This window comes from Cucumis sativus, chromosome 2 (genome assembly GCF_000004075.3).
Source record: "Cucumis sativus cultivar 9930 chromosome 2, Cucumber_9930_V3, whole genome shotgun sequence".
Lineage (NCBI taxonomy): Eukaryota > Viridiplantae > Streptophyta > Magnoliopsida > Cucurbitales > Cucurbitaceae > Cucumis > Cucumis sativus.
The window spans coordinates 818168-842041 of record NC_026656.2 but is presented as its reverse complement, the minus strand read 5'-3'; the positions used below and the strand labels follow the sequence as shown (position 1 = coordinate 842041).

Sequence of the window (23874 nt, the reverse complement as noted above, 5' to 3'; positions counted from 1 at the left end):
CATTTAAATTCTTAGTTAGGTTTCGAAAACAAAACACTAAGATCGACTCCATCCAACAACCATTTAGTTTTCTCAATTGGACCTCATTTGATTTAAAAAAAAACATTTAAATTCTTAGTCAATTGGACCTCGTTTGATTTAAAAAAAAACATTTAAATTCTTAGTCAGGTTTCGAAAACAAAACACTAAGATCAACTCCATCTGACAACCATTTGGTTTTCAAAATTGAGACTGTTCACGTTTTTTCCACTCTAAATTTCTTTATTATCTATTTTAAAAAATTAATTCAAATTTGAAAACTAAAAAGAAATATACTTTTTAAATTTTGAGTGAGAACTTGAGAAAGATGCAACTCATGAAATTAAGGGAAAATAGACCTAATTTTAAACCAAGATGAATGACTACCAAATGGAGTCGGACACATTTATCAAAAGAATCCTAGAGGAAGAATCCATAACCATTCTATTTGTAACAAGATTGTCCTTCAAAGCATCGTTACATCATCTTTTCCAAGGGTAACAAATTCAACAATCATGAAAGTTGTATATCAATCACTTGGATTCATTACAAGATGAAATTTAACTTTAAACCTCATCCAATTTAGGACCAAAAAGAAAATCAGAGGCAATAATTTAGGTTTACATTCTTGTAGATTGTAAAGAACTAGAAGTAAGAAGAAACCCCAATTGTCAATCAAAAGAAAGCTACAAAGAACAAGTTCCTGCATAGCAAAGCCTGTCATAAAGGCATTGAAATACCTGCAGGAAAGATAAAACAGCATCAAAGAGGGTTCTTGTCTTGCATGAAACTACTTGAAATGATGAACTACAAAATTGGATGCATAACTTTCTCCCATGAATGAAATTAACAAAAATTAATGTTAGTACTCAGAAGTCATTTTGTGACCAAAGGGCAAAGATAATATAACGTTACAGCTGTAAAGAAGCATTTGGGACATGGGTTTAGCTATCCAAGCCTAAACAATGTTTAGAATGAGGAGTTTTCAAAACCGAATTTTATAAGAGGAACAAACGAGTTTGAACAATAACCCACTATTCAAACCCCCTCACGGTTCACACTGATTTAAATCTATGCTTCCAAAACCTGAACCCCAACGACTTCCCTAACCATCAACCTAAACCCCTAAACACATTAAACCTAGGCTTGAAGATGCTGAACTAGTGCCACAAACGCCCCAAGATGTTTTTCTTTAGCCTGCACTTTCACACTCTTACTCTTCTCGTTGTCAAGCACAGAAGTTTTCATTAGTGTTTATTATTGGGAAGACAAAAATAGTAACTTTTCTCGAGATAAACTCTGTATTACAAATACTGTAAAGAAAACAAAAGGGATGAGAAAGGCTACTAGACATCTAACTGAAGTTTAGATGCCAACAATTTGATTACCTCGATTTTTGCAACAATTCCTACTATTTTCACTCTCCAAGCCTCACACAGAGATAATCAATATCGCATTAGTCTAGATTGATTTAGCCTGGTTTCTGAATTTTGAACGTAGTAGCATCTGAAGTATACAGCTTCGTTTTTGGAAGAGCTACCCAAGACCACAAAAACAAAATAGCAACCCCCAAAACTTCCCAGTGAACCAGCAAAGAATGAACAACAACAAAAGAGTTGTTATCCTCATAGCCAACCGAACAAGCATATACCATTTGAGGGTGCAGGAGCAAGCGGAGTAATAAACAATTATGCTACCAACTTCTAGGGTATCATCCCATTGGAAATTAGTAATGTTTTTTTTTACAGAGAACAAAAGATATCAAATACATTACTCTCTTCAATAGAACAAAAGATAGTTTTATTGTCACCATGAGATGTGACAACATTTGAATGAAGAAGGTATTTGTCCAAAGGAGGATTTTACATTGGGGGGGGGGGGGGGGGGGGGGGGGTGGTGAGGGATGAAGAGCACAGCCACAAATTAAACGCCCACACAAAAAAGGAACTCTCCCTGCTCTTAACTTTAACACCAATTGAATAAAAACTACAATAACTCAAATAACAAAAGAGGTTCAAAAGGTTCAAAAGTCTATTGCAGGTGGAGAAAACATAAATGTTCAACAATCCCATTTCTTTGAATACTTTCCGGCCAAATAGTCCAAACACTTGCACCCACCAAAAGCTTGTTTAGAGACGACCCATGAGTCATGACAACCATTAATTCTAAGTTCTCTAGTACTGTGGAGTGTAGGATCAAGTGATATCCATTGAAAATAACTAAGATACGGTAATAATAGATAGAATTAGTACGGGACTCACATTTCAGACAGTGGTAATAATAGATAGAATAAAAATGATACAATGACACTAATGTTGAGATAGCATCACAATTTATTGTAAGGGTTCATAAATTGAACAACAGAAATATTCTTAATCATCAACTAGTTGAAAACAACATCACTTGATGATAGTTGATACTACTTTGAAGCTTGGTGAAAAACTAGAAGAGTCAACACATAAAAGTAATCGACCACAGTTAAGGTGTTGAAAAACTAGACTAATGCTAAACCTGTGAAATCAACTATCGCTACTTCGTATGTATGATCAGTTATATTAAATTTTCGTTCAAATACTAAAGTTGATTGCATGTGCCTTCATACACCAATCAAAGTGATGTATTCCATCCATCATTTTCATTTATGTGACTCTAATCACAATTCAAAGGTCATGACAATTCTAGTAGTACAGGCAAACACCATGCCGATTAACTCAATCGTACTAGAATTCCGCAAGACATATGCATTGAACTAGACCCAAACTATGATCATCCTAAAAATGAAAAAAATAACCCACATTATTTCGAGAGAAAAAAATTCTATGAAGTGTGAACAAACAAAAGGATATTTGGAATGCTTCTTTGGCTACATTCCTCGAGCACATACAATAATGGAGAATCATCAGCATTCACAAGACCCAGATGCAAGAAGAAACTTAAGCAAAACATACCCTGAGGAACCAAACCCCATCCTTGAGATTCAATGGTCAGACTTGAAATTAATCTAGCTGCAGCTATAGCGCTGTGCAATGGCATCAATGACCCCTGACTACTCAACTCCACTGGTAACCTGTGGTAAAAATCTATTCCACGGTTAAGAATTGAACCGAATTTCTTTCTGTAACTGATGATTCTATGATTATAAGATGAATGGTATTGAAAATGGAGGGAATAGACAAGTCTAACCGCGAAGTACAATGAAGACGCGATGTAGAAGCTGCGGAAGGCTGAGATTGACAAGTAGATTTGAATGAAAATAGCTCAGAAGATGAAGACCTTTTGTTGAACTTTGGAGCGAGTGATTGCAAGCGGGATGATAACCGAGAAACTGCTTTTAAGGACGCCATTGGAGATTTCTTCGTTCTGAGTGAAGCTTTGAGGCAGTGTAACGAAAATTGGGGTTCAAAGCATTAGAGAAGGGTTTTGTCAAGCTTTCAAGTTCCAAACGGTGTCGTTTTTGGGTGATAACTAAACAAAAAGAAAATTGAGGGAAAAGAGATAATGAAATTATTTGAATAACAAAATATCGAATGAAAATCTAGTAATTTATTATTTTTTGGGAATATTTTAGTTTCGTTATATTTGAAAAAAATAATTTAGGTTCAATTTTCAAATAAATAAATAACATTGAAACTAGAAAAAAACTAATAAAATTTATCAAATTCTCTTTAGTGCATTTTAGATATTAGATTTTGATTATATTTAGTAAATATATATATATCCATGAGATTTTCCAAGGGTAATTGAATTTGAAGACTTAAGGGTTTAAAGCCATTGTCATACATCTTAAGAATTGGTTTAAACTTTACTACCTATATCTTATCAACTTGAAAAAAAAAATGTTAAAGTAAATTATCATATTAGAGGTAATAGGTTCCATTTCTCACCATTCTCATACGGGTTGGGATAATAAACGAGTTATTATAATTATATAGATTATTATAATTGAGTTATAATAGTTTGGGTTTAGGTGTGATTTATTTTAATTTATATTATAATGTTATGTGTTTATGAAATGAATTATTTTAATTTGAGAATAAAATAATAAGTGCTTTAGCAAATAATTTTTTTTTATTATGAACGTTGAATAGTAAAAATTGTAGTAATTAATAAATATGATGGCAAAAAGGGTGTTTTGATACATTGTTCACCGTAGCTAATTGGTTTTTATTGTCTTGCATGCATAACCTTGTTAAAACGGTCCCTTGGTTGTTTATAAAAAAACTTTAAAATGAAGTTTTAAATTTATCGTTATTGATCCATTTTTTAAATAAGAAAAACGTTGTCTAATTGTGGAGCCTATCATGTAATGGATAGATAAGTGATTAATTCACTCATGGTCCATAATTTTAATTTTCCACCGCTATTATCTTATAGGTAGACTAAATGAGAGATAGATGATAAAGGGTATAAAGTCCTAAAAAGAAAAACAGAGTTCGTTCCGAGATGAAAATTGAAAATGATATTGATCACCTTTTTAGACAATAAATATAAATGAGTAGTAGTCCTCAAAATTGAGATGGGTCGCACCTTTTATTCTTCTTGATCTTAACAAAACTCGATAGAGAAAATAAGGTATCTTTAACTATAGCTTGTTTTGAATGTACTTTCATAAAAGTGTTCGTCTCGATTTGGTAATGATTTTGTTTTTAGTTTTTTGATTTTGTTTTTTATTTATGCTTATTAATCGATGAGATTTTCTAAGAAATTTAACTAGATGAACAAATTTTAAATATGTAGCAATTTCAGTATAATAAGTACATTGTCAATTTGATATCTTTCTCGAACATTGAAGGAAGTTTTTTTCCAAGTATTTTTTGGACCTTTAGTTTTGTACTATTTAAGAATTATTTCTTAAATCACCAATCAACCCGGAATCTCAAGACAATTGGTAGAGACAAATCTAATTATATATCACCAACACTCCCTGAGTGGAAATCAACTTTAATGGATGAGGAAACAACAATGCAATGGTTTGAAAAGTTAGAAGGTGAAAGTAAGTTTAATAAAATATCTAACGCTACTTCTCACTTGCAGGCTTGAAATCGAAGAAGAACCAAACAAATGGAATGGATATTTAATTGAAGAGAAAATAACGTTGCAGAAGCTTGAACGTAGGTAAAGCTAACAGGTGAAGACACTAATACAATATCTAACACTTCCTTTCACTGGTAAGCTTGAGTTATGAAAAATGACTCAACAAGTGGAAATAAGTTAAATGGGGATGAATCAATATCACAAGGATCAAATTTAGGATATCACTAAGTAACTTGCAATGATACCATCTTAAATCACTAATTGACTCAAAAGTTCAAACTAGTAGATAAAAACAAATTTAATAGTATATCATTATCATTGTTTTAAGTTAAAAAGAAGTTTTGTCAACAAACTTAATTTAATTTAGGACCACAATAATTTTAATAGAACATGATTTTCATTAAAATGATAGTGACTAAATGTGGTGGATGAAACTTTCTCATTAACTTCTTTCAACAACTATGACTAGTTTATTTTATTTTTTTTACAAACACTTAAATTTGTATTTAATTTTTTAAAAGCAAGTTTTGGAAAGAGAAATTGTAAAAAAAATAAAAAAAATAGAACATTTAACCAAATATTTACCCTTTATAGAAAAACAAGCATGTAATATTTTTTTTTGGTGATTTTGTTTTATGTAGTGCAAATAGTCTGTCAATTTTTTATTTTTGAAAAAACCCATTTTCGAAAATAACTATAATTTTGTTTTGATTTTTTTAAAAATGGGTTAACAATATATAGCCAAACAAGTAAACATATAGATAGAAAAGTTTAGTATTTCAAGATGGAAAATAAAAAATCATATTAAGAGTCGCAAACATAGCAATTCAATCAAATGTATTGACAAATATAACACAAGACAAAAGAATTCACAAATATATCAAAATTCAATTAAACGATCAGAATCTACCCATAATATATCATATCACTAGTATGAGTTCATCTTAAAATTTATTGTCTTTATAATTATTTTAAAATGTTGCAAAGTATCTAATATTTGTCCTTAACCACTGATATTATACTTAATAATTCACTTGACTCAACTACTCTTAGTAGATTCTTCAAACAAGAATAGAAAAATAAATCCAAATAGATCTATAGATTAAATATTAATAATATGCTTTGGGAGTCACAAGTAAAGCCTACAGGTAACTAAGCAATGGCTACTTGTTGCTTGTCACATTTCTTGTTTATTTTAAAACAATATAATTCAAATAACATATAAGTAATTAACAATCACGAGACCTAATTCAAATCTAATATTATTGAAAAAAAAAAGTTAAACAATAACAATACTTTGGAATGAGATTTAATTTCGGCCGTGACCAAATAAAATTTTCACTATTTATCTTCGACATCTGTCCTTAGTCCTAAAATCGTTATTATTAATTTTCTCAAAAGAAAAAAAGCAAGTTAGATTGATATTTATTGGATAAAAATTATAAAATGTACTTTATAGCATGAGAATTGTAAAAAATAGCAAATTTGATCAAATATTTACAATATACAGTAAAATTTTCAGATTTTATCGATAGTAGACATTAATAGACACGGATAGACACTGATATGCTTTTATTAATGATATTGGTGTTATTAGTTTCTATCAACGGTATAATCCAAAATTTTGTTATAACTGATAAATATTTTAATTTATTTTGTTATTTTTAAAAATACGCTTTACATTGTTTATAATAGAACATAATAATATTATTGTTGTTAGCATTTATAGGATCGATTTTCACACATCAAACAACTCCATCAATATGAACATATAGGATGCGTTTAAGTACCTAATTTATTTCGATTTGATTTGGGTTGACGCATATACTCTTAATTTTGCTTAACTAGAAAAAAATAGTACATTTTGATTCCTTAGAAATAAAAAAAAAAAATTAAAGTTGTTATTTTATGTTGGGTATGTTTTTAAAATTTGTCACGTTGGTTGTAATGTAAATTTTTATATCATTTAACAAGAATATAGAAACATTCCAAATATATTTATTTCAAACTAAATTAGAAACTCGAAAGAGAAAACAAAGCAAAAGTTGCCACCGACCAGGTCCATGATCGAAACCCAACAAAGTAAACAAATAAATGTCATCTGTTATCTCTTAAATGAAATAAACTAAAAAACAAAGGAATAAATGCAAAATTTTTCATTCATTACTTTATTTTAACAAAAGTAATGTAAAAGCTATGCAATTTAAATATATATAGTTGGTAGAAAACCGAATTGGAATTATTCACGGACATGTGAGGTGGATTGTGAGAGGTGAATATGATAGATTGTAAAACCAACTCAATTAATTTAGCCAGATATAATCGGGGATGGATTTATTAGGTCACCAGAAAATACGTGCCCCACACATTATCAATTTTTATATTTTAATATTAATTTTGAAGGGTTAAATTAACATATATATTAAATAATATTTTATTTTAATTAAATTTTGGTCTTTTGTATTGGTTGTGCTTCACGTTATAACCAGAGATTGAGAGTTCGACTTTTATTCAAAAGAGATCACTCGTAAAATCAAAATTTTAATGATTTTCTAAAAGAAATATAATCTTTTTATAAAAAATACCAATAAACTTCACTCTCTCACCATATGCTTTTCTTTTTAGAAAACATTCATTCACTCCCTTTTTAAAGATATTCTTTCTTTTATAAAAAAAGTACCAATAAACTTCACTCTCTTACCATATTCTTATTTTTTTATTTTCTTTTTAGAAAACATTGATTCACTCTTGTTGATTCAATTTTTAAGTTCACATATTTATATTACAAAAATAAATATTGTGAAAATACAAAAAATCAGTTAAACATAAAATATTATTTAAGTAATTTTTAGCATTTTTATTATATAGTTTTCAATATTATTTTATAAAAATTTTGGGTCCGCCACCCGATAAAACAAACTCCGACCATTGATGATCACCGGAAGTCATGCGAAAGCGAAGACAATTTCGTTATCACTTCCACGTTTTTGATTAAGCAATTGAACGTATGAACGAGGAATAATCCCATGCTTCAACTCACATCCATTCGAGTTAGGTAGGCAATCAGCGACCAATAGAATCTATATGTAAGACTAAACATCCGGTCAAACCAATGAGGACTCTACACGTGGAAAAGCATACCTTTGCACATGATATATCACGTGAAACAAAATTTCAGCGAAAATTTCCGATATTTTTCCGAGAAATTCTTCGTTCCCATCCACAAACTTGCACTCGGCCATCTTCATTACTGGAGTAGCCGTATATAATTTCAGAAACGAGCTGAATTCATTTCAATTTCGTATTGATTTTGGTTTCTTTGATTCAATCCAGAGAGAAAGTTGAAGACGCAGCTTAACGAAAGCTACTCTCGATCATGGCGGAACCTTCGGTCACCATGGAGGTTGGAAATGATGGCGTTGCTTTGATCACCATGTCTAATCCTCCTGTTAACGCTCTAGCAAGGAGCAGTGAGTCTGAGAATCATTCTCTCTATCTCTATTTCGCGTTTTGTTTCTGTTTTTATTTTTGTTTATTTTGGATTTTTGTTTCCGGATATGCAGTGTTTCCTGCCTTGAAGTCGAAATTTGAGGAGGCGATGAGGAGAAATGATGTGAAGGCTGTTGTTTTGACTGGTATGTATCAATCTCCAGCTGACTGGTTCGAGCAAAACTCGTTTAATTAATTTTGGTTTGGAAGAATTATTTTGGTTTTCGCTTGGTTCTGCTTAGATCCTCGTGATGATCTGTGCACTATGTCGCTATCTTTCGTGGTAATTGAAACATGAGATGATGGATTAAATTAAATACGCTCGATGTAGTTTACCTGCATGTTACACTAATTAAATCCAGTTTGATTCAAAAGGAGTCCGTACATAAACTTTGACAAAAATCCCCTGAATGGAGTAAAAGTGAGGTGGAAAAGCGAATTCATTATGAAAAACTGAACTGCGTGTTAATTTATTATATTTCATAGTTACATTGATTGTGTTTCATTTTGGATCCTTTGTCTGATGGGGACGATAAGACAACGTGATGAAAGTTATGCAAAGGGAGGGAACATGGCATGATTTAATTTAGGCTTTGTTTAATAGCTGTTTGGTTTTTCGTTCTTAGTTTTTTAGATTTTGAAAATTGGGTTTGTTTCTCACAATTTCTTTGATAGGGGTGGTAGTCGGTTTGGTTTTGTCAGTTTTAGAGAACCAAAAACTAAATTAAACCAATTGGTTTTACACACAAGGAACCTAACCAATGCACAATAAAGAACAAAACCAATGCACTCTCTTTCTTAAGGAAGCACTTGAGATTTTATCCATTTTCCAAAAACAAAAAGTAGTTTTAAAACTTAATTGTTTTTTCCAAAACTTGGCAATATCAAAACGAAAACGAAAGGGAGTTATGGGTGGAACTTGGAAGTAGTGTTAATAAGCTTATTTTCAAAAATCAAATGGTTATTGAATGGGTCCATAGTTATTATTTTTTCATATTCCAACTTTCCCTTCATTAAATTAGATCTATAAATAATATATTATACATGCTTATTTAGATCCATAGTAATATTAATGCCTACTTCTTACCTTATTTGTACGTTACCAATTTATTTTTTCAGCTTAATTATAGATTGCACAACACAACTAGCAACCACAGATGTGGCCCTGCATGTTGCTGAATTTTTCCTACATGAACTAGTAACTTTGTTCTTGTGGTTAGCATTTGAGGATTTCTGAAATTGAGTAACATCCTTGTCTTTTTATTCTATTCTTATTTTGAACATCCAATTTAATTTACTGAAGGCAAAGGAGGAAGGTTCTCCGGTGGGTTTGACATCAATGTTTTCGAGATGATTCACAAGACTGGTGCGTTCATATTTATTTGAGCTGGGACTTTAAAGGTGGAGAAGTTTGTTTGAGAATTTACCTTTTTGATTGGTCTGAAATTGCAGGGGACACATCCCTCCTACCTGATGTATCTGTTGATATCGCAGTCAACACAATGGAAGGTTCTTCTCATATCATTTTATAAAAAAATTTCCTACTTATTGTCTGCCAACTTTTCATTGTTCACTGGGACTTGTTTTTCTATGAAAATAAAACTCCATCATTCAGTGGTATTTTGTCATAAGTGCAGATGCCAAGAAGCCAATTGTTGCTGCTATCGAAGGACTTGCTTTGGGGGGAGGGTTAGAGATGGCTTTGGTTTGTGTTTCATTTTGAGCATTGTTTAATTCTTTTTCCCCCTTTGGACCTCTTGCATCAAATCATTTGTATTTATACAGGCAAGCCATGCACGTATTGCTGTACCTAAAGTTCAGCTTGGTTTACCAGAGTTGTCGCTTGGAGTAATTCCAGGGTTTGGAGGTAAGTTTTTATTCTGAATACATTCCCCCCTCCCTCCCTCTTTTTAACAGTCACTAATTTTATGAGCATTGGTTGATTTATAAGGTACTCAACGACTTCCCAGACTTATTGGTCTACCAAAAGCTATAGAAATGATGCTGGTATGTTAAACATTCTCTATTCCAATTTCCACTGGGTTTTCATGACAAAGTATTCAAATTAGCATCCAAATTAGTATCCGAATCAGTTCATAACTCATTAGATGCCATTTTCTTTAATTCCTTGGATGTAATTTGGAGAAAATTTTAACTCTAATTTTTCAATATCCATGAGAAATAAGAAAATGTTTAACTATGTGATTGGTATCTCAATGTATCTTGTGAACTAAACTTTAATGATACCCTAAAATTTTCATTTTCATATCGGAAAAATTGTTTTTGGCCTCTATATCTTATTAAAAGAATTTGGCACCAATACTTTGTAAGGGCCTAGGGTTAAACTTGGTTTCAGACTGATTATTACAGCATAAAGTGTGATTATTCTCTTTAATTTTGCATTTCACCCAGTTATCCAAAACAATCACGTCTGAAGAAGGAGAGAAGCTTGGTCTTATTGATGCTGTTGTCAGTCCAAATGAGTTGATGAAAGTAGCTAGAAAGTGGGCATTGGATATTGCTGAAAGACGCAAACCATGGATTCGTACTCTTCATCGGACAGACAGAATTGGGTCCCTGGCTGAAGCTCGCTCAGTATTAAAATCGGCTAGAGAGCAGGCAAAGAAAATAGCGCCAAACACTCCACAGCAGCTTGCTTGTATTGATGTTATTGAAGATGGAATAATTCATGGTGGATATAGTGGAGTCCTAAAGGTACCTTTGTGTATACCGTGTGCAATTATCAACTTGATTTTGTCCTTATTTTTAGAAATTTTATTTTGCTGAAACATCTGGCTTGTTACTTGCTGCTAGTTAGGTTACTAACTTACCGATGATTGTGGCAGGAGGACAAAGTATTCAGGGAACTTGTAGCAACAGACACTGCAAAAGGTCTTGTTCACGTCTTTTTTTCCCAGCGTTTAATATCAAAGGCAAGAAGCTAAGACCCTCATCTCCTAACCCAACCAAAAAAGGGAAACCACTATTTTCCCATGGGGTTAAAGGCTACCTATAAAATAGCATGTCTTTCTCCAATTTCATTTATGATTTCCAGATGATTTCAGGATGTACTGTGTCACTGATTACTGTACCTTCCAACTTGCTCAGGTACCAAATGTAACTGATCGTGGCCTTAAACCAAGAAATGTGAAGAAAGTTGCAATTATTGGGGGTGGTTTAATGGGTTCCGGCATAGCAACAGCTTTTATTTTGAGCAACATCCATGTTGTTGTTAAGGAAATCAATCCTGAATATCTTCAAAAGGGAATAAAAACTATTGAAGGTAGGACTTTTTCTGTTACTAGTATTATTTCAGCCTTAAGATTTTGTTTGTCCTCTTTATGGTAGATTACTGTTGCACGTTTGTTTTGTTTTTGTGGAAGATAATATCACAAGAGTACTTCCCTGTTTGATTGTTAGGGTCCAGTTTTCTAAGTGCTTTCCATTAGATAATATGGGTTCTATCTCATAATCAGTTGGTAATGGGAGAAGTAGTTCAAAATATCTTCTAAAGATTGTGAGGTCCTTTGACTTTTCCAGTATGAGATCCTCAACAGCCTCTTTGGGTTTGCCATTTTTGAACTAGATTCCATTTCTTTTGGCCAAAAGCTTGTTTATGCTTCATGTGCTCTAGTACGATATTGGATAACATGAAACTTCATCTCAAAACTAATTGGTAAGAAGCTTAATAACACATCTATCTCATAAACGTTGTGAGGTCCTTGTGATAATTTTATATAATATATTGAACATTCATAATAATATATTTATTTTACTAGGGGAAATAAATAGACCTCAAAAAAACCACTAAAAGAAAATAAATAAATGCAAAATACCAAAAAAGAAAATAATAATGGAAAATAATAATAAGCCATAAATCCTAATCTCCTTTTAACAGTGGGATCCGCAACATGCCTCTCAAAGAGACTCTTTGGGTCACAATTTCTTTGATTGGATCCCAATTTTGACCATTTATTTTGTTTGAGCTTTATGGGCTTTGATACAGATTAGATAATAAGGAGTTCAATTTCAAAACCAATTGTCGAGAAGCAGCTCATATGTCTTGTATTCTATTAATTAGTTGGATATATTATATATAAACATTTAGATATGTTGACATGTTAACCAAAACCATAAAATGCATTTTTGTCAATCATTATATAGCTTGTTTGGGATTTTGAATAACTTTTTTAGATAATAGTAGTTTCAATTGGTCTTGAGTGTCTTTTGAGCTATGAATTTGGCTTCCGGTTTAGTGACCAAACTTTTGAATGAGATTCCTTTAATTTTAACTTTTCAAGCGTGGGATATTGTATATAATAGGTTTTTCGCTTTTGAGTTGGACATCTTCTCCTGCTCAATTCTTGAGCATCACCTTTTATGAAATCATAATTTTAATCTAAGGGACTATATTTATGTATGTATGGATGTAATGTATTTGTGGCTTTTAATCATTTTAGAGAAGATATATTTCTCTACAGTCTAATGCTAGTCAGTAGAAAAGTTCCTTTCAAAAGTAGTGTGTTATTGACAGTTATAGAATTATGGAACTAGGGTTTTTGGGATTGACCACAGTGTACATTTTGTAAGCCGATGACATTTTTAATTAAAGCTTGAAAACAAAAGTCATGGTGGATTCTAACTGTTATCATTTTTATTTTAAATTTAAACAGAAGCATTGTTATTGTGCATCATTGAACTTTATTGTCCTTCAAATTATATCTGTTATTTATTTGACAGCAAATCTTCGAGGCCTAGTTGTTAAAGGTAAGCTGACACAAGATAAGGCAAATAAAGCTCTTCTGATTCTTAAAGGTTCATTGGATTATTCAGACTTCAAAGATGTGGATATGGTGATTGAGGTAAATTCTTAATTTCAAACTTTCAGGAATTAAAATGATATTGGTTTGGTTGTGTTGACATCAAATTACTATTACTTATGACAATCTCTCTCTTCAATATTTTTCAAATTTCCAGAATATAATTCATGTACGATCTTTTTAATTTTAACATTGTATTGACAGCAAAGACAAAAACTTGTTTTTGTAGGCGGCTGTTGAGAATGTTCCTCTTAAACAAAAAATATTCAGTGAAATCGAGAAAATATGCCCTGCTCACTGCATATTGGCAACAAATACCTCCACTATCGACCTCAATCTAGTTGGAGAAAAAACCAGATCCATGGATCGAATCATTGGAGCACATTTTTTCAGGTCATATTCCAATTTGTTTTTGTTTTAATTTAAATTATAAGTTCTTTCCTGTCGTTCCCTGTTCAAGTCAAAGTCAACCAGTGTTGAATCTTAAGGAACATTTTGAACCTCTATGGTTCCATCGGCCAGTATGTGAGGAACGTTGTTTTCCTGTTTTTGTTCGAAAGAGAGAAAACCTGTGGACTGTAGAGGGAACTTTTCCTTTTTCTCTTTTCTGAAAATGATATTGAGTCAGAATTAATGCTGTCATATAGTAATTCAAAGGATATAGTAGTTTATTTCAAGCACGAATTTGTAGGGGCAGGTAATAGTAGAAGTGAAAAGCATCATTCAGGATCAGGTTAAGCATATTAACTGAAATTTGTAAGGGGCATCTAATAGTTATTTTCTTGTATTAGAAAGCCGTCCACAGGTCAGGACCAACTTTTCACCTTATGGCGTGATGTGCATTGTGATTTTTGTCTTGTTATTATTTCCATCTGTTCATGGAATTTTTGTGAGTGCGCAATAAAAGTTGAGATTTACGTCATATTTTGAAAGGATAAGCATGATGTCTTGAGTGACATTGAATGGAGTTTAACTGCTTCATTGAAGAAAGAATAATGAAGGCCTTATTTGACCTCAAAGAGTTTTCTTTTTTCTCATGTGTACCTGTGCTATTAAGATTCCCAAGCCACGAGTCTATATTTCCATGTTTTGTCTATGTTTCTCCAGATTCAATTATTAATTATTAGCAACTTTTGCTCACGCCTTTCTAAAATGGACAGCCCTGCTCACGTGATGCCCCTCCTTGAAATTGTACGGACAGAAAAGACTTCCCCACAAGTTATTCTTGATCTGATGACTGTCGGGAAAATCATAAAGAAGGTTCCTGTCGTTGTGGGCAACTGCACTGGGTTTGCAGTCAATCGTACGTTTTTCCCATATGTTCAGGCTGCACAATTGTTGGTCCACTTAGGTGTTGACCTATTCAGAATTGACCGGGTGATCACCAATTTTGGTCTTCCCTTGGGCCCTTTCCAGTAAGTCAATTTCTTAATTCTAGAGTTATTGATATCGGAGGCTCTTCTATATGATCTTGATTGCTTCTTATGCTACAGGCTTCAGGATTTAAGTGGATATGGAGTGGCAACTGCCGTAGGGAAAGAATTTTCTGCTTCATTTCCAGATCGGGTTCTATTCTCACCTCTTGTTGACCTAATGAGGAAAAATGGACGCGACGGTACTGAATTTCTATAGAATTACACCTTACTTTTGTTTGCGCACTTCTCCAAAATGATTCATGTTCAGAAATGTTGACTGATGCATTTTTCTCATGCAGGTAAAAACAATGGTAAGGGATACTATATTTATGAGAAAGGAAGCAGACCAAAGCCCGATCCTTCAATTGCACCAATTTTAGAAGAGACTAGGCGCATTGCCAACCTTATGCCCAGTGGAAAGGTACTTAAAAACTTGATAGCAGAAGCCATTTGTATGAACGTGAATACACAATGTGCATAAATCATCATCTTTTAGTTGCTGTTGGTTATTATATCTTCTTGTTTGCTTCTGGCAGCCTATTGCCATTTCTGATCAGCAAATTTTGGAAATGGTACTCTTTCCTGTGGTAAATGAGGGATGTCGAGTGGTGGAAGAAGGAATCGTTGTTAGGCCGTCCGACCTTAATGTTGCAACTGTTCTTGGAATGAGCTTTCCTTCCTACCGGTATTACACCTTCACTCACTTTTTATCTTTTTCAGATTACGAAATGGGGCTGATGCCTTATGATTATCTACATGTTGGTAGAGTGATTATTGGCTATTAAACAATAGATTGATGTTCATATCCCGCCCCTACTAATGATTTTAAACTAAGATGAAAAAGCAGTCTAGTTTGGCTAACATGTTCCTGTCATAGACTTGGACACTGTATCATACACTTGTTAGTTCAAAAAATATGTTAGACATGCATAAAACACTTATTGAATAGACTACAAAGACACATGCATGAAAATAATAATAAATTGAGTATAATAATAAATTGAGTGAGAAATACAATCAACCTAATTTTTTAAGCATATAAATTCATCAGTCCATTTACTTTTTTTCCTTTTATCGGAAAAGGTACATATTTTTTAAATGTATATTTTAGTAAAAATGTCTTTGACGTGTTGTGTCCTAGATTTTTAGAAAATGTCAAGTTACCGCTTCGGTGTCTTAGATTCATACCCCCCCAGCTTTGTTAGGTTTTAAATTGGCTTTCTTCTACTATGCAGCGGCGGTCTCCTGTTTTGGGGAGATTTGGTTGGGCCTAAACATGTATATGCAAGTCTCAAGAAATGGTCAGAACAATATGGTGATTTCTTCAAGCCTTCTAAGTATTTAGAAGAAAGAGCAGCCAAAGGCATACCTTTGGTAAGATCCCTATTTTCTTCCGTTTCCCTCTTTCTCGGAAGAGTAATTCTAAAATTCACTTGTGCCAAACACATTGTTAATGATTTAAATTCAGTTTTAAGAAATTGCATTTAAAAGCGTAAAACTAAATACTAGATTAATTTCGATGAAATAAAAGTGTTTGGTTTAACTTTTCAAATGTTTAATTTTGAAAATAAATCATTTTGAAAAAACGGTTCAAATAGAAATAACTTTTTTTTTCTTTCTAAAAACACTTCTCATCTTATTCAATCCGAACTGCCATTAAAGACATGTTTTAGACTGATTTTGAACGTGACAAAACTCATTACGTATAACACTTACAAATGACCTTTCTTTCTCTCTCTTATGAATAGTAAATATGACATTTTCTTAATTTTTCTTGTAGAGCGAAGCCATTTCAGAAAATGCAGCATCGAGATCCAAACTCTAAGCAAATAAGCTTCTTCTTTTTCCCAATAATGCTTCCCTTTCTTAGATCTAGTAATCGCCCATTAGGAAAAGCATCAAGAAGGGCTTTGTAATGGTTTTTACTTGCTTTGTTATGGTTTTTTTTTAAATCCTCTTTTTGGTTGGTAATTCAGTTCAATGATGTGTGGGGTGGGGATTTTGAAATCTTATCATGTGTTAAGGATCATCATCCATTGAACTTGAAACTTTGGTAAGTGTATTTAATCTCTCTAAAATAAAATTAAAAATAAATAAGTAGAGGAGGCTAATAATTGTGGAATTTTGAAATTTTTACATGTTTTAATGACCTAGATATAAATTATTATTTCAACTTTTTTCCCATACATTCAACTAAAATGTCACGGATGGTTTCCCTAAAAATGAAATTTATTTATTATCGTGGTAGATGTTCGTTTCAAAATCTATCTTTAGCAAAGTAGTTTTGTTTTCGAGGAATCAGAGAAGAACCTATTTAAAATGTAATAATAATAATTATTATTAGTTTCAAGAACTTCTAGAGTTTTTTTTTTTCTTAAATAACCTGGGGAGTGGTGTAAAATTGTTAACTGGATTTGGGTAATTATTTTTAAAAACTATTCAATGTGGCTACTTCTAGTAAGGGTAGTATTAAAGTATTAATTTTGTGAAATGTTATTGTGAAATGATAATAGACTTTTATGATGTAATAGATGATAGTAGTCCGTTCATCCTTGTCTATTATTAGTAGTTAGTAATATTTTGTTATATTTTAAAATATACTACTAAAGTTCACCATGGTCTATTACTAATAGATGGGGTAATTGTTATTCAAATTATTGTTTAAGGTTAAGAGACTTCAATAAAAAAAAAGTAGTAGAGACAAATTAAAAAAAATTAGAGTATATGATCAAAATATTATTTTAATATGTTTTCGAAAAGGTTCAATAAAGAAGCAAATTTGATGATGGAAATGCTATTTTAATATGTTTTTAAATATAGTAAAATATCAATTCTCTCCCTATAAACCTGGTAAATCATAAAAAATTAAAGGAATTTTTTTAATATAAACTCACTTTCTAACTTGTTTGGATAACTAAATTTCTAAATTTTTTCTTAATTGTTATTTTTTAAGTTAATGGTGAATAAATAAACGGAAAGAAAAGGATTAAATATCATAAGATTCGTCACGATTTTCTTGTCACAATCTTTGTCCATTGTAATTACTCAGTTGATATAAAACAGCCTCCAAAATTCAAATTCTTCAATCATTGCTTGTGTGTCCCTTTCAAAATAAATAAATAGATTTCAAAAGAATAATTTTATTGGTCAACTTTATTAGAAAATCTAAAATATATGGTTTTTATTGTATTGTATGATCTATTAGACAATTTATAGGGTTGAATAGATTTCTTTTATTATATTTACAATTTTTTGAAGCTGTTATATATCTTGATATTTTGAATCAAATAACTATATTTACAACTATCTTTTATCATAATAGTTCGATTAAAAATTACTATCTTTTATCATAATAGTTCGATTAAAAATTACATCAAAATTAATTAATTCCTAAATAGGTGGTCCATGCATCCAACCAGACCTCTTAGTTATTGACTCGTTTACCAATAGGACAACTCATGATAATTTTATTAACTAATTTACTAAATCAAAATTAATTTACAAATGGATGTAAGAGTTTTATTCATTTATAGTTTAAAATTAAAAGTTTGTGACTGTATTAGACACAAATTTTAAAGTTTACAGTTTGATTAGACAAAAAAAAAGTCAAAATTTATGTCTATTAGGACAACCCCTCAAATATCTCTAATAGTCCGATGAATATAGATGTCTCTCACTTATATACCTAAAATCATTCTCTTATCTTATCTAACCAATGTAAGATTTTGGTCGGATTCACAATGTAAAAAAAACAATTAATGTTCAAATTTGTAAAAAAAAAGAAAAGAAAGTAGATTTGACCACCAACTTGAAATTAGTGAAGATGGCTATGAAACTCCAACGATAATAATTGATATTTTCAATTATTATAACCTCTAAATCTCTACTTGTTATCATGTTTACTGTTTATTACAATATTTGGTATTTCATACTGATCCTCTCCATCTCCATTATAATTATAATGTTTAATATTTTCTATCAAGACTGAATATCGAATTCGAAATAATAATGTACAAAGTGTAATATAGATTGATAGAGCCGTTGTTATTCAAATAAAAATCCTAAAGGAAACTAAAGATTAGGCAACAAATCTTAGCTTTAGCTATAGAATTGGGCAAATTAGAAATAAGTTACCAAAGGATTTCCACATCTCTTTTCATCTAGAAATATGAAAAGAACAAACCCTAAACCTTCTTCACCTTTCCCAAAAAAGGAGGAAAAATAACTAAAATTACAAAGCTAAGATGGGGAACTCAATTTCATATCTAAATGAGAATATGAGCAGAGCAACATGGGGATTTGCATTTCACAGCATCAATAATGACCAAGAATGGAACTCAACATCAAAATTTAACTTACATCAATAATGTAGGAATCCGTGGAACCGTTTCGTTCGTCTAAATATAGCTTCCAACTCTGAAGGGGTCAGCAGAGTGTGGAATGGACAACCTGGAATGAGGGTCGAGGAGGCAAATATCACATTGATCGATAGCCAGCAGCTACATATTTCTTTACCAATTTTTTTGTCAGTCTTTTGTTTGATGTTTATCAGTTTCAAGACAGAGGCAAAACTTTCTGTCGCTGGTCGTTACTAAGGGTCATGACTGCTGGAGTTACGGTCTGAGATGTCTTCACCGACGGTGTAATCGAAGGTTTCGTGACTTTATTGTTGAGTTGGCCCAAATTACTTTGAGTGTCGGTTTTAGAATTTGTAGTGCCATTGTTAAATTGTTGTTCTTGGTTACCTACTTCACTTCTGGCTAAAGATGAACATTTTGTCTCTGCAATGAACAAGGAAATAGCACTACCCATCAGTTCTGTGGAAAAGAGAGAAGAAAAGAAGAAAAAGAAAAACACAAGAAAATATTTGCATTCTATCATAAAATAAAATGAACATGATAAGAGTGCAGAACAAAGTTAGAAATAAGAATGATGCAAGTTTCATAGAGGGTCCACGGCGTAAACACCCAGTATCGATCGAGGTTCTATAGGATAGAGAATACTTTATATACTTGCAAGAAAATTCATTTTGAATCCCAAAGGAAAACCCTATCTGTCTACATAATCTAAAGTTTAAATAGTGTGTGTGGTGATGGTGGTGGGGGAGGTTTTCTTGTTTGATCTTGAGGAATATTCAAGAAAGAAATCAAACAATATTTAGTGAATGGAAAAAACATATTGCAACTAGTTCAAGAAATTTCTTTTTGGAGTTTCCTGCTCAAGACAAATTAAGCCTTTCAGGATGCTTCATATTGTTTTGTTGGTTATCTTATGCAGTGTGAGGATTAAAGGGGAAAACAGACATTCAAACTTACCTTTTATTTCTCCTAAAGTGATGAGTCTATTAAGACAATCCCTAAATTTTGTAAGGACGATCCTCTCCTGCTCGGCATAGATCTCTGATGTGTCTTGTCCATGAGGCAGTTGTGAAGAGGTGCTGCAGCCAGGACCCATTAGTCTATTGGGAGAAGCAGCAGCCATTAGCATCGTATCTTGCTCATCGCACATCAAAGCTAAAGTTCCAGGAGACATAGGCGCCCCCTTTGGTACATCTCCACCATCTGAATTGGAATCATCGGGGGTGATTTTATCAGCCTGGTTCGCACTTGAACGATCATCGGCTGCAGATTTCTCATCAGATGCATCTTTTTTCTGCCCATCTTGAGTGGATGATGCAACAGAAGTTTCTGTCTGGCCGTCTGATTGCTTTTCTGTAGCACTTGTTTGGTCTGGATAGTGAAAAAGAAGATATTTTCAAAAGGTCCATTCAACAGCTTTTTGCTGAACTTCTAAAAAGACCTAAGTTCCTAACCAATGTACTATGAATTAAATAATAAACAAAACATAAATAGAGGTGGAGAGGCTTGAGCTGATAAAATCATAATACCTTGAATTGTCTTGGCAGCTTCACTTGACAGCACAACCAAAACAGAGCAAAGATCCTTCAAATCTTGTGATTGAATGATGTCTGCCATTAAAGACCTTCAACAATTACACACGTCAGTCCTAAGTCCAAGAATATGGTTGAAATTATGAAGAGATTATACCTATATGTAAACTTTGAAGGCCCCAACACTGATGGGCTTCCAACACCAGCAATAGGGAAGGATGGTAGCGGAGGAGCAGTGGCTCTAATATGATTTGCCTGCTAAGTAGAGTAAACAAAAACATCGCAATCAGTACAAGAGCAATCCCATTAGCACAGCTTCTTGTGAAAAGCATTATAAAGTTATCTTTTTTTTGCCTTAGAGATTCTACCAAATTTCTACTTAATGTTGTCTTATATTTATAGTAAATGATTAGGTCCACCTGTTGAAATGGCCCTGGTCGATGAGCGGATATGTCTTTGGCTGTTGGTCCAAAGTAGAGTTCTTGACCTTTTCTTTTCTTGGATACAGGAGGTGAGGCATAGCCAGAGGAGCCAATAGCTCCGGTTATGGCAGCATTAGCTGCCTGTTGAATGAATGTCATGTTGCTACCATGGTCTCCATGGAAAAGAGCTTGCCTCTCTTCACTTCCCTCAAAATTCTTGCAATCCATGCATTTACAGTTTTCCGAACAGAGAATGTTGGCCTGGAAACACTCGCAATATTTTTTAAGACAACCTGATTTCTTGCAGTGGCATCCCTTATTATGCTTACCCAACATCAACAACTCCCCCGCCTCCTCCTGCATGAATTCAAAACAATTGGGCATATCATCAACAAGTTCCACATAAGATATGTACGACTATTTGATGTCATGCCATTCATTTATAAATTATACTATGTGTAAATACTCATTGCAATTCCACTTGTTCTATCTACATATATAGCTAGAAGTTCCAATGAATTTAAATGGTAAAGTTCGGAGGGGATTGGCAAGCAAATAATATAATGTCATTTGACTTGAGGCTATATTGGATACATAAAATATTTTAAACAATCAAGACGAAGGATTGCACAAAAATTCCCATATAATGCCATTTCTCAAAAGTAAAGGTAAAACCACTGCGTCGGAAAAGTAAATAATTAACTGCAAAGTCTGCAACTTGCAGTACAAGCTATGATGTGAACAAAAGGTAGAGGTATGATGTACACAAAAGGTTGAGCAGTTGTTATTTAAAAGACTGCCATACCCTGCTGTCCCGCATCCCATGAGGGCTGCTCGCAATTTTTGGTCGAAATGCATTTGGATTACGCTCTAATGTAGCTTCAACTGCTTCTCTTCTAGCAGCATCATTCTCAACATTGTTATAACAATTGATGCAGTTGCAACCATCACAGTATATTCCAGAAGCAAAGCATTCGCAGTACCTGCTCAAAATTGGTGGGCAAATTACTCTTTGTTAATAAATAACGATAATTTTCAGCAATACATTCCAAATGATTTATAAACATAATAATTTTATAATTCATTCTAGTTGTCAATTTTCTCGTTGAGGAAATGATAAAACAAAGAGTCAAGAAGCAACAAAAGAGATTATAAATTATAATATCTGCTATGGCCTTCACCAAAAGCCATAGTTTGCCACGGAACGTTCCCCCAAAAGTTGCAAATATAATAGAAATGAAAATTAGTATTGATGAAGCCTGAAACATACTAGCAAACAATGAAAAATGTAGAGAGAAAAAAAAAGCTAAATAAGGAAAATTTTCTCAACAACCAAAAAACTATTGTTACCATACATAAGCGTATATGAGCATCTACTATACAAGTCATCAGTGTCTATCACAGAAATTTCTGAGTAGAGCAGAAAATTGTAAATTTGTCAGAAGCTTGACGGATAATAAACTTACAATTTTAGACATCGCGAATGTTTACAGTTACACTGTTTTTGCTTCTTAGGAGTACTGTCTTTAGCTTCAATAGCAGGTCTTGCTCTTGACATTGGTGATTCTGGTTTCCTATTTAAGAATAAAGTAACCTCCATAAATAATGAGATAGGCTAAACGCTGAATTTACTAACCGAATAATTTCTATATAGCGTTTAAGAAAATTTAAGTGATGCCAAATCTCTCTAGATACAACAGTTTCATATTTCAAATTCAAATGATAGAATTGTACATCTTAAAGTGAATCCACAACCTAAATCGTCCAGTGAAAGGATTTTACATGAAATTAGTCGAATTAAGCAATATCTCATAATCCAAAAAAGACAGACGTTTTGATGAGTTCCCTATTCACAAATTGGATTGTTCTTCCATGTCAACAGCTCCAACGGCCAAGGATTCTTATTCTAATCTATGATTGGACGTTAAATTAAGCGAACGAGACTGTAGAAACTTACACAGCTCGTACTGACGAAAGAGGCGCCAAAGGTGCGATCGACGCCGCCACCATCTGCGTCTGCGGCTTTGGCTGAGCTTGCGGAAGATTCTGAGCAACTAATGAAGCCTGTGACTGTGAATGCGAGCTTGAATGAGATTGAGTATTGGAGGCCCCTCCATAGCCGGTGAAATCGAGCTGCCTAGCGAGCTTCTTAGAGGGAATATCCGATGACGAAGAATTACTCAACGTTGCACCATCTGATTGAGCCTTCTTCTGAGACGCACCCACGGAATCTTCTTCCCCCATCAAATTCAAATCCTAAATTTCAATAATCTCGCCACTATTCCAAATTTTCCGTAAAAAAGGAAAATCAAACTCGAAGAATCAATCAACCCTTGAATTAAAAAAAATGAAATTTCACAAACCAACTTCAGAATCGTCCAACTTCCGGATCCAAATACCAATCAAAATACCACTAGATAAAATTATGCTTTTGAAGCTCAAATTACGCCGAAACTCAACAACACTAAACCCAAATCAGAAAAAACCTTCTCCTTCACGTAAAAAAATCACAGACAAATTAAAAACCAGAGAAGAAAATTTGAATTATTTAGGGTTTCTTTCCTTTTCTTTTCTTTTAAACTGTGAATTGAAGAGAGCTCCGAAGGAAAGAGGAAGGATAGGAGCGAAAAAGGCCTTTTGTTCTTCTTCTTTCCTCCCTCTCTCTTCCTAGATTTTGAAATTTCAATTTTGTAAATATTGAACGGTGAGATTAAGACCTGTTGTTAAATCTAACGGTACCAACAACTCGATATGATCCAACGGTGCGAATTCATAGAAGCGAGCCT

The 23874-nt window shown here is 32.8% G+C and overlaps 3 protein-coding genes across 4 annotated transcripts; 1 reads left to right on the top strand and 2 right to left on the bottom strand.

Annotated features, from left to right (window-relative positions):
• Positions 1–423: 423 nt before the first annotated feature.
• Positions 424–3428, bottom strand: LOC101209110 (hypothetical protein). The gene is made up of 3 exons (XM_004139297.2): positions 3202–3428; positions 2967–3085; positions 424–758 (listed from the first exon to the last, which is right to left on the bottom strand). The coding sequence occupies exons 1-3, from the start codon at positions 3360–3362 to the stop codon at positions 739–741; spliced, it is 300 nt and encodes a 99-aa protein (XP_004139345.1). The 5' UTR covers positions 3363–3428; the 3' UTR covers positions 424–738.
• A 4810-nt stretch (positions 3429–8238) lies between these two features.
• On the top strand, positions 8239–16906 carry LOC101209359 (peroxisomal fatty acid beta-oxidation multifunctional protein AIM1). Its single transcript, XM_004139298.3, has 18 exons — positions 8239–8522; positions 8616–8687; positions 9845–9907; positions 9994–10050; positions 10179–10246; positions 10327–10408; positions 10493–10548; positions 10954–11256; positions 11388–11474; positions 11650–11824; positions 13282–13403; positions 13591–13754; positions 14522–14776; positions 14855–14976; positions 15076–15197; positions 15313–15461; positions 16012–16150; positions 16557–16906. Exons 1-18 carry the CDS (start codon positions 8429–8431, stop codon positions 16599–16601), a joined length of 2175 nt encoding a protein of 724 aa, XP_004139346.1. The 5' UTR covers positions 8239–8428; the 3' UTR covers positions 16602–16906.
• A 1893-nt stretch (positions 16907–18799) lies between these two features.
• On the bottom strand, positions 18800–23746 carry LOC101211978 (protein tesmin/TSO1-like CXC 5). 2 transcript variants are annotated; one of them, XM_011650349.2, is made up of 8 exons: positions 23046–23746; positions 22555–22662; positions 21894–22071; positions 21086–21445; positions 20824–20924; positions 20664–20758; positions 20092–20505; positions 18800–19557 (listed from the first exon to the last, which is right to left on the bottom strand). In XM_011650349.2, exons 1-8 carry the CDS (start codon positions 23330–23332, stop codon positions 19331–19333), a joined length of 1770 nt encoding a protein of 589 aa, XP_011648651.1. In that variant the 5' UTR covers positions 23333–23746; the 3' UTR covers positions 18800–19330. The 2 variants fall into 2 exon arrangements, with proteins under 2 accessions (XP_011648651.1, XP_011648652.1); XM_011650350.2 differs by having other exon boundaries at positions 20824–20921; positions 23046–23745.
• Between the last annotated feature and the right edge of the window lie 128 nt (positions 23747–23874).

Coding starts and splice junctions, on each gene's coding strand:
- LOC101209110 (XM_004139297.2), bottom strand. CDS start 3,362: ATGGCGTCCTTAAAAGCAGTTTCTCGGTTATCATCCCGCTTGCAATCA. Junction 3,086..3,201: donor CGTCTTCATTGTACTTCGCG/GTTAGACTTGTC, acceptor TTTTTACCACAG/GTTACCAGTGGAGTTGAGTA. Junction 759..2,966: donor ATGGGGTTTGGTTCCTCAGG/GTATGTTTTGCT, acceptor TCTTTCCTGCAG/GTATTTCAATGCCTTTATGA.
- LOC101209359 (XM_004139298.3), top strand. CDS start 8,429: ATGGCGGAACCTTCGGTCACCATGGAGGTTGGAAATGATGGCGTTGCT. Junction 9,908..9,993: donor CGAGATGATTCACAAGACTG/GTGCGTTCATAT, acceptor CTGAAATTGCAG/GGGACACATCCCTCCTACCT. Junction 10,247..10,326: donor GAGGGTTAGAGATGGCTTTG/GTTTGTGTTTCA, acceptor GTATTTATACAG/GCAAGCCATGCACGTATTGC.
- LOC101211978 (XM_011650349.2), bottom strand. CDS start 23,332: ATGGGGGAAGAAGATTCCGTGGGTGCGTCTCAGAAGAAGGCTCAATCA. Junction 22,072..22,554: donor CATTCGCGATGTCTAAAATT/GTAAGTTTATTA, acceptor AATTTTGAGCAG/GTACTGCGAATGCTTTGCTT. Junction 20,925..21,085: donor GACCAGGGCCATTTCAACAG/GTGGACCTAATC, acceptor TACTCTACTTAG/CAGGCAAATCATATTAGAGC.